The 11,004-nt window shown below is 34.0% G+C and overlaps 1 protein-coding gene across 6 annotated transcripts in view; it reads right to left on the reverse strand.

Annotated features, from left to right (window-relative positions):
* The window catches only part of Rnf180 (ring finger protein 180), a 189,168-nt gene that overhangs the window by 118,207 nt on the left and 59,957 nt on the right, over positions 1-11,004 (reverse strand). For all 6 annotated transcript variants that reach the window (XM_005392638.2, XM_013518465.1, XM_013518461.1 and 3 more), the window contains exons 3-4: positions 7,461-7,556; positions 4,961-5,902 (exon numbers count right to left, since the gene is read on the reverse strand). In XM_005392638.2, coding sequence (XP_005392695.1) covers positions 4,961-5,902; positions 7,461-7,556 — 1,038 coding nt within the window. The remainder of the gene's footprint in view (positions 1-4,960; positions 5,903-7,460; positions 7,557-11,004) is intronic.

Consider the following 11,004-nt stretch of genomic DNA (forward strand, 5'->3'; position numbering starts at 1 on the left):
CTGGGGTGGACAGTTTGCATATGTAAGGGAGAGGAAAAAGCTGCTTGAGGCCATTCCTCATCCATTCTGTCCTGGTGTGTGTGCTTGCAGCTTAGCTGTGGCTGCTGCCCTGAGATGCAGCCCTCTGCCATGTGCCACTCTGCCTTATAATCATGCCTAGTACGGATTGAAACCTCCACAAACTGTAAGCGAAATAAACCTTTCCTTCCTTAATTTTGGTCGTCAGATATTTTGTCCCAGCAACGAGAAAAAAGTAACCAAGACAATAGATCAGAAAAAAGTGGTATTATTAAAACAGTCATACTACCCAAATTGATCTGCTGATTTATGTAATACCTGTCAAATTACATTCTTTTTTTTTTTTTTTTTTTTTGGTACTGGGAATTGAAATCAGGATCTTGTGCTTGCTAGGCAAATGCCTGTACCACTGAACTATATCCCCAGCACCACAAATGACATTCTTCACAGAAGTAGAAAGTCTTACAATGTATATGGAACTATAAGAAAACAAAATATAGGGGCTGGGGATTTAGCTCAGCAGCAAGGTTCCTGCCCGGCAAGCACAAGGTCATGAGTTCAATTTCCAGTACCAGAAAACAAACAAACAAACAAAAAACCAGAAGAAAACAAAATATAAACAAACAAACAAAACCAAATAGTCAAAATAATCTCGAGCACAAAGAATGAAGCAAGCAAGAGGCATCACACTCCTTGACTTCAAAATAAAATACAAAGCTATAGTAATCAAAACAGCATGGAAATGTTATAAAAACAGATACACAGACCAAGAAAACAGAATAAAGTGCCAAGAAGTAAACACATGTATCTACACGCAACTGATTTGTGAAAAAAAGGTGGTAAAAACACATACCAGGAAAAGACTAGTCTCTTCAATATAGTTCTGCAAATACAATACTGGACATTAACATGCAGAAGAAAGAAACTAGACCCCTGTTTTTCACCATATATAAAATTAACTCAAAGTAGACCAAAGACTTAAGATTTTAAACTATTAGAAAAAAACACAGACAAATGCTTCAGGGTCCTGGAAGACTGACTTTTTTGGATAAGATTCCAAAAGTGTAAGAAAAAAAGCAAACACAGATTGCATTAAACTAAAAAGTTTCTGTACAGCAAAGAATTAAGAGTTAACCTACAGAGTGGAAGAAAATATTTGCAAACTATATACCTAATGAGTGGTTGATATTCAGAATATACAAGGGACTCCAAAAATCAATAGCAAAAAAACACTAATAACTCAATTAAAAAATAGGCAATTAAGCCAGGCGCGGTGCCGCACACCTGTAATCCCAGCACTCAGGAGGCAGGAGGATTGTTTCAAGTTTGAGGCCAACCTGGGCTATAAAGAGTTCAAGACCAGCCTGAACTGTATAGTGAGACCCTGACTCAAAAAGACAAAAAAAAACTCAACCAAACAAAAAGGCAACTGATCTAAGTAGGTATTTCTTAAGATATAAAAGCGGCCAACAGGTATACAATACATGCTCAACCTCCCTAGTCATCAGGCAAATGCAAAGCAAAACCACAGTGAGATATAATCTCATTCTTATTATAAGACCTATACAAAAGGATAAACATTGGCATGAAATTGAAGAAAATGGAACCCTTATATACTTGGTGGGAATATAAATTAGTTCAGCTATTATGGCAGACAATTTGGAAGTTTGCAAAGATGAATAAATAAATGACCTACCATATGATTCAGCAATCCCATTGGTTAGTTTAAAGGAAATGAAAATCAGTATGTTGAGGAGATAACTACACCCCCATGTTGATCCCAGCCCTATTCAGAACACCAAAGAAATAGAAACAATTGAAGTACCCATCAATGGATGAATGGATAAAGAAAATATGATATATAAAACAATACTCTTCAGTCATAGAAAAGGATGGAAGAAACTTGAGGGTATTACATTTAAGTGAAGTTAGTCAGGTACAGAAAGACAAACAGCACATGATCTTAGTTATATGTGGAATCTACAAATGCTGATCTCAGAGGGTGAGAATAAAACAGTTGTCACCAGAGGCCTTAAAACAGGGAGAAGGGAGTGATGGAAAAAAAGTTGATCAATGTATACTAAGTTAGAATTAGACAGGAGAAATAATCCCAGGGTTCTACTGCACAGTAAGGTGACGATAGATACTGATGATGCACTGTATATTCCAAAAAAGATGGAAGAAATGATTTTGAATGCTTTTATTATAAAGAAATGTAAGGCCAGGGATATAGTTCAGTGGCACACTGCCTGCCTGGTAAGCATGAGGTCCTGAGTTTGACTCTTGGTACAAAAAAAATGCAAATATTGGAGAAATAGATACGTTCCCCCTTATTTGATTATCACATAATGTGCACATATATCAAAACATCAACATTGATACCCATAAATATGTAAAATTTTGTTTCAATTAAGAACATAAAAATTTTAAGTTAGTAATAGTAGCTATTATTTTATATTTCATATGCTTAGCTTCCTTATGCAAAAAGGAGAGCACTTAGCACTCTGAAAACCTGAAGCAGGAGGATCACAAGCTCAAGACCAGCCTGAGAAACTTCACAATTCAGACAGATCCTGTCTCAAAATAAAAAATATTAAACAGGGCTTAGGTTGTAGGCTAGCATGAAGGCCCTATCTTCAATCCTTAGTGCCTAAAAACGAAAAAGAAAAGGCAGAATCTGTATTTAAGCAATTACCCCAGGGCACAGTATCCCAAACAGGTATTTAATAAATGTTTACAGAATTGATTTTTATTAAAATGAATGAGTAGCATAAACATGCTAATAATTTATCTCAGATATTAACGCTTGCTAGGATGTGTTTTCTTGCTTGAATTAGCAAGACTGACTTTTTAAAATTATTATTATTGCTGTTGTTGTGAGACTGTTGTGGTAGCACTCTGGGAGACTGAGGCAGGAAGAGCCCGAGCTGGAGTCCTGCATGAGCAACTTAATGACGTAGTGAGACTTTGCCTCAAACACAATTAAACAAATAAAAAGGGCTGGGGAGGTGGCCAGTACAAAGTCTTCCTGACTTTCACAATGTCACATTATTTAATAATGAACTCATATCATCAACTCATGAAATTTTTAAATTGCTATGTCCTTTTAATTTTTTGCTTTTTTTTTTTTTGGTCTTTTTTGAGACAGGGTCTCGCTATGCAGTTCAGGCTGGGCTTGAGCTCACTCTGTACCCAGGCTGGTCTTGAACTCGCAATGATCCTCCTGCCTCAGCCTCCCCAGTGCTGGGATTCCAGGCGTGTGCCACTACGCCTGGCTTTTTGCTATTTTTTGTTTTTACATTTTAAAAATTTTTTTTTGCTGAAGAGACACTGGACATTTATTTACCTGTAGCTCCTGTGCAACCAATCCTATCTACCAGGATTCTGCCATGTCACTCCCTACACTGACCTGTCACAGGCCTAAAGCTCATTAATTCTGATCAATTTCCTAGGTAGATTGGTCAAATCACATGTTTAAGACTAAGTAAAAATAACTTCATCTATACCAAAAAAACCCCTTAACTTTTGGTCTTATTTTTCTCTACACTGCTGAGAAATAATAATACGGCTGAGGTTTTCAGAAGTACCTAATCAAAGAATAACATAATTTTCAAGTGGTAAAGATGTTATCTGCATATATTAACAGTACAGATAAAGTATAATTTTCATACTTTTAAATTTCTATTTGCTAGAGCTCTCTGCAGTGTTTTTAAAATATTCCTTTTCAACACTCACTTAACATATGATCATCTCCATTTTCTGTAAGACAAATTCTGAAATGTTTACATTTCAAGGTTTCAATAAGATATACTATTAAGTGTATTATAATGATGTTAAAACATACTCACCTTTTTACATTTTATAAAATATGAGTCAACATTACATTACACTATCACTTGCAAATAGATCAAACTATAATGTTCTTATTAGCAACCAGTCAAAAATATAACAAAAATTATCTTTAATTCTACTATGGAACAATTTAATTTTAAAAATGAAAAAACAATTTAATTTGACTGAAGAAGTAATTCCAGTAATTTTAGTTTATTGAGTCTACAACTAGCTTCATAAATCATAATCAGTTCACTTAATTATATTCAAAAAATGAACTATTATATGAATTGAAGCTTTTTATTTTTAGTTCTGGGGACACTGTTAATATTCAATACATTAATTAATAGGAACAATCTACTACTAATAATTAAATAATAAAGGTAATTTGCTAAAAAAAAATGTTTACACAAAAATATATCAGTCCTCACATTTCCAAGTTTTCATAGTACTTCATTCATAGGCTTTAACTGATTTAGACAGTGCCTAATATTTAGTGTTCAGTCTTTTCATACAAAATGCCCAGAAACATATTATTATACTGTACACAAATAGATCAAATCATAGAGAAGTAAACTCTTCTACAAAATTACAGTAAAGATAAATTACCCTTTAGATATTTCCCACAAGTTATCACAGTTAATCATATCTGGGTCATGTGAGCAAGTAAGTAAATAAGGTTCTTTGGAAATATCCATTTAAAATAAATGTGATGAGAAGTGAATGAATTTAATACCTGATTGGATTTAGAGAAACAGTTTCTCAACTTAATCTAATATAAACTCATCACAAAACAATCACATAATAAATTTAAAAATGTTTGTGACAAACAATGTAGTTTCAATACCATGAATTTAATGTTCTAAAATATCAGAATTGAGGAAAACTGAGCAAAAAAGGCTTTTTCTAAACATGTATGAAACATAGTAACAGGGTTATACATGTTAATTATGATAAGGCTGCATGATTACTAAGTGTACTTACACAGAAATGTCATTTCAAAAATTAAAACCAAAGTTTTGTAATGCAGGTATTCAAAGTTAGCACTACTCTCCAATACACAGTATTCATAAATATAGGATTTTTAATAAATGCTTTTAAAAAAAATTACCTGGTTCTGTAGCCATCTTTCATGCCTTCGTTGTTTTCTTCTCAGATTCCTCAACTTGCTTCGTTCTCTCTTATTGAGCCTCTGATTAATGTTGCCCAATGAAAATTTACTGGCTGAACGTAGGAAGTCCAGAGGGGAGAGGGGCTCTTCTTGGTCTGAGGCCTCTAACATGCTCCTGCCAGCTGAGGGTAGGTCCACCAGCAAAGTCAGGTTGTTGCTATTAGTGTGGTTCGAGTACACTGAAGAAGCTTCTAGACCACACTGAAATTCTCTTCCTCTTTGTGTCTGGGTCTCACGGGAAGCCACTGAAAGTCTTTGTAGCAGCAAATCAGTATCAAAACTGGATGGATTTTGAAAAGAACAGCTATTCTTACTAGACTGTAAAGGCAAGTCTGAAAGGTCAATAGGCTGTGTTTCATTTAGCCTGGTATAGGCACTAGTCTTACTATGTATTTCATATAAAGTAGGTAATAAAGTCAGCTTCTCATTGATGTTCAGATCCAAACTATGTGATTTTCTATGAAAAGCTCTTGCCGTGCATCGGCCAGACACAAGCTGGGGAACAAAAAGCTGGTATTTTGAATCTGGTGTTTTAAAGAGCAATTTTTCATTCTTCATCTGAAAATACGTTGATCCCACCTCCAGGCAGAGTGCTTCTGTTAATCTTCCAAGGCCATTATTATTTTGGGCCATGTTTTTGGAGCCACCACCTGTCAGCAGAGTTTCCTTGTTACAACCTGACTGAATTCCAGAATGGGACAAGTATTTCAGCGATGGTCTCATTAATCTGTTTGCCTGTGTTGCTTGATAATCGGTCCGGCTCTTGGAGAGATATACAACTGCGAGCTGGCCACAGGAACATTTTGGAGTGCTGACAAAATTAAAGCCCCCTAAATGGGCCCCACAGAAAGGGCAATTCAATTTTCCAAAAGTCCACTGTGCCTATAGGTGATAAAGGAAAATAAAGACAACATTTCCATTGTAAAGTGACCAAACAGAATGTGAATAAAAAAAGAAAAAAACCCGACCACATGAAAGTTTTCTATGCTACAGAAAAGGCTAGCTTTCTGCTTTCTGATTAGTAGACAGAACAGCAAACAGAGATAAGCAGCTACAAAGTTCTAGTATGATAATACATTGCAAATCATGCCCAACCAAACAATAGTCCTAAGAATTCCAAAAGAGAATCTCTTAAACAATAGGCTAAATATGGATATACTGTGAACTAATGAAAAGAAAATTACTCTATGGACCTAGGAAGCAAATCAGTCTACAGAGCTTAATTTGCAAGTAAAATCTCACAGAAAAGTGTCTGTTTTGATACACTTCTTGCATACCAAGCACCAAGGGAGAGAACTTAACCCAATGAATAGAATAAAGCTCTTTCTGGCTTTTTATGTACAACTAAAAGATATTGGTTGGTACATCAGATAGCTCATTTTCTATACTCAGACAAAAATTAATAACGAACTCACTTAAAATGATCTTTACACACACAGTGGAACATCTTCAGCAACCTAATATATTTTGTAAAGTTCAGGACCCTTAAAGCAGCACACTGGCACTCTCCCAGGAAATCATTACAGTGTGATAATGGATGCAAGGGATATCTACCAAATGTTACTTTGACAGCCACACCAATAGCTACTTAGTGGTAAAATGTTTTTATTTGAAAATATTTTCCAAAAATAGTATTACTTATTCTAGGACAGGTATTTTGCATTGTGAAAAATAATTTTAGCAGGTTATTAAAAAATATGAGCTGCTGCTCTTACACTACTCCATTAAAGAATCTTTAAAGTGTGCCATTTTAATTCTGTTAATGCCAAAAGTTATCAATTTTGTTTCTTTTTTTCACGTGTATGTGTGTATTTAAGAATAATACAAGCTATTTTATTCACATAACAAATACTATTGCAGGTGCTAAAGACATAGTAGTGGCCAAAATGTAAAAATCTCCGGTTTTTTGAAGTATATATCCTGCGGTAACCAGGCAATCAACAAGATAAGCAAGCTATGTGTGTGCAGGTGAAATATGCATGTGTGTAATTATATATTTATATGTCAGACATATATATATTTATAAGTAATATACGCTACCTGTAGTGTACATGAGTCTATAATATATAGACAGGTATATAAAGCAGAGAAGGGAGAAAGGCAATACAAGAAGAGATAATGGGGGTGGGAGGGTGGGGGTTGGGTAGTTGATAGGTTAACCACACACTGTGTCTTTGAAAGTAAAAAACAGAAAAAGGGAACAAACCAAGAGTATATCTGCAGAAATAACATTCAAAGGAGAAATTTAAAATACGAAATCTGAGAAAGACAAGTACCTGGAATGCTCTAATAATAGTGAAGAAGCCTGTAAGTACAATCAAGAGAAACACAACTGTTCATAATCTTAAAACCACACATCTAAAGAAAACAGCTCTAAAAAAGGACAAAAATATGCTGAATGTGTAACCTTACTAATTTTGCCCAGAGAACAGAAATTTACCTTGTGTATTAGGCAGCTTATCCATTCTGGAAGGGCTTCTAGATTCATGTGCCACACATGACAAAGATCTTGCATGTCACCAGAAGCATGTCTATCCTGTTACACAAAAATTAATTTTAGTACTCATACATTCAGATTGTAGTCCACAAATTTCATGTTTAAGTAAAATTCAAAACATAAAAAAATTAATTTTAGCTAAAAAGCAAATGTACACTAGTCTCCTTCTCTAGTTCCCATTATCAAAAACAAACCCACAAAGAGCAAAATACATCTCTTCAGGAAATAACTACTTGTGATTTAACACAAGATCAAACACTATCCATTTTATTTAATTCACCAAATAAAATTTTAAAATTTAGCAGAAAGTTACTGAATAGACAAATCTAGTGCCTTGTTTTTTTTCCCCTTGTACATGAGATAAATAGTGTCATTTATGGTAACCTTCCCCAGCTTTCACTCTCTGATCCTACTTGGATTTACCATTGATAAAATAAAGAAGCTGCTATTTCTCTATCAGAATACTACTCAATACACATGCCGGAGAATGAAGAAGAGAAATGATAAGATTCGGACACAGTGCCACCTTAACGTACTTAAAAGCAGCAGAAGCAGGAAGACCTTTCTCTATATCCTCCTGCCCTTGTCTGTTGAAGCAGGCAGAAAGCAGGAAGATTTTTTGATTTCTGAAGTAGGTTATGAGATCCTCAACTCTACCCTGCCATATCCAGAGGAAATAAACATTTTGATCTATGCAGGGTCAGAGAGAACAATGTGAACAAACAGCTATGCCATTTCCTCTAATTTGTTATCACTGTATCACATCCTCTTTGTCTTATCATGTTTCTCCATGACTTTATGCTCTTACATCTAGCCTAACATAGAAACACTCAAGTTTAACTATTTCTTTAGGTTCTCATCTCCTTATAAAGGCTATGCCACATGACATTTACATTAAATATATATGTCTATGATTTTCTCTTGTTAATATGTCTTTTACAATAGAAACTGTGGCCATGAACCTCGGATGAGTACAGTTTCGCTCCTCTATAAGAGCAATTGCGGAGGCAGCTGAAAAAGCTCCAATTAAATTTCACTACAAACCAACGAAAATCTGAAGAGTAAAGTCTTTGGTTTTCTGAAGTAGATTTGTAGAAATAAATGTAATATTATTACTATTAATATGTATTACAATTTCTTACTGATTTAATTTACAATAATATAAATTACTTCTAGATAACTGCTAAGGTCCTTTCTGGATCTATAACATTTCACTCTGCAAAATGAGAGATGCTGGTTGAGAGGAACAAAGAAAGTACAGCTTCTACCCACTATCTCTCAGGATCAGAATTACAGTAAATAACTCCACAAGCTGCCAAAGCACAATGCTTTTTCTCAAGTATTTCCCAAGCGGCTGCACTACTCATTACTATAATCAGATTTAAAAAGTAAAAAACAAACGAATTTCTAAAAAATCTTTCAAGTCTGTATTCACAATGATATGAAAGATGCAGAGATGTATTTAAGAAATCTTCACTGAATTAACTGTTTTAGGTTGTGATTTAAAGCCAAGATCACCCAGAATTTCTAGATCTAGATTTAATTTCCAAGTTGGTCTCTCCTGGACCTTTGACTAGTTTTGTCTTCCATCATTAGATATTAAGAAACTAAAAGATGGCCAGGTGGAGATAAAAGTTGCAGTGTGATTTGTTTACATACTGGTAAGATCTATAAAGAAGCTATCTTAATCTAATTTCCATCAGGCCAAAGGAACACAAACAAAAACAAAAAAATTACATTGTAAATTAAAAGGAAAGGGGACTTGGGTTATTGTTATGATGGACCACGTTCATCATTTTAAAAACTGTATACAATAGTATTTTTACATACTATGAACAACAATCAGTGAAAATCCATAATTAATGGCTTTCATTTAGATATGAACAAGAAGTTATGGTGTATCATTACACAGCAATTATAGACAATAGTAACATACTATTTATTTCAAAAAACCTGATTTACACAATACATACAAGTCTTAAAACATCATGTTATCCCATCAATATGCACAACTTTTTTGTTACCAATTAAAAATAAACTTTATTTTAAAAAGTAAATACAGGTTTAAAATTTTTTCAATTCTAATCCTACAACATGGATTGAAAATATTTTAATGACAAGTAACAGGTATCTTGGGAAAGGTTATAGCTAGCCAAAGAAAATTAGTCATATCCGTGATGACTAAACTCCACTTCTGCTTAACAGACTACAATTCTTCCAACTTCTCATGTCAAAATTGATAATAATGAGGGAGGGAATGGGAAGTACATGGAAATTTGAAGAGGACGTCACTGAACACAGACAAAGTTAAGAAAAGAGGAAGAGATGCTAGAAAAAGTCTCTAGCTCTATCACCTATGGCTTCCTCAGAGTTCTCACAACAGTGCCATGAAAATATGCAAAAGTTTATCTTATTCTATTTTCTGATACAAGTACATAGGGGAAATGTATAGACAATGATAAGAATATATTACAGTCTATCTCCTATCACACCACAGAACCTACGGAAAACACATTTTTAAAAAAGGAATCAATAGCTGATGTAGAAAATATAGATGGGGGTTTCAATGGACCAGAAATTGTAAAAAACTTCTGATAGATTAATAAAGACAAATTCAGCATATTGTATTTAAGTGCATAATAGATGAGAAAATAACACAAAGAATGGTTCATGTCATGATAGTGAAAACTGGAAGTAAAAAGGGGTTTTAGAGAAAAGATTAGGGGCTTAGTTGATATTTGTCTATGTCCAGATCACAATAATACTTTGGTTAGAAAGAAATAGGGCAACATCCTAAGGTGGCTGGAACAGTCTCAAGTAAGTGGATGAAATCTGCAGAAAGTCCAGAAACGAACTGCTGAGGATCTGACTCTGCTCTTCTAAAAACAGCACTATACCCAATGATGAGAATAATATAGATTTGTTTGTACTAATAGGATAAAGGCTAATAAATACTGTTTAAAAATGTGAGAAAGAAATAAACAGAGTATTATATATCATCTAATGGTTATGATTATGAGTATGCATATACTGGCTAAAACTCACTCAACTGTGAATTTTATTATTTGTAAACTATATCCTAATAACAGTGGTCAGAAAATAACAGATAAAAATATCCTTAAAGAACAGTGACCACAAAACACCTGCAAATTTTAATATTTTATTCTTCACCTCCCCCTCAATTGGCACAAATTAAGAGTCACTATTTCACATACACTATAAATAATTCTGAAAAAGTTCATCTCTTTTTTGTATGAGTATCTTGGAAAATCAGGGTGAAATACAAATATAGATTAAATTATATAAAAAACAGACTTTTGAAAAAGTTCTTTGGACTTTTCCTTAATATTTGTAGAATTTAAGGTGTCTGGAGAATTCTGTTAAAAATGCATTTGAAGATATCAATATGTAATACAACCACCATTGTTAATTCCCTACCACTTTGTTTGTAACTCTGTATTGTCTGTATTGTGCTTGTGATATGTTG

The sequence above is a fragment of the Chinchilla lanigera genome, unplaced genomic scaffold (assembly GCF_000276665.1).
Source record: "Chinchilla lanigera isolate Chin_1 unplaced genomic scaffold, ChiLan1.0 scaffold00045, whole genome shotgun sequence".
In the NCBI taxonomy this organism is placed as follows: domain Eukaryota; kingdom Metazoa; phylum Chordata; class Mammalia; order Rodentia; family Chinchillidae; genus Chinchilla; species Chinchilla lanigera.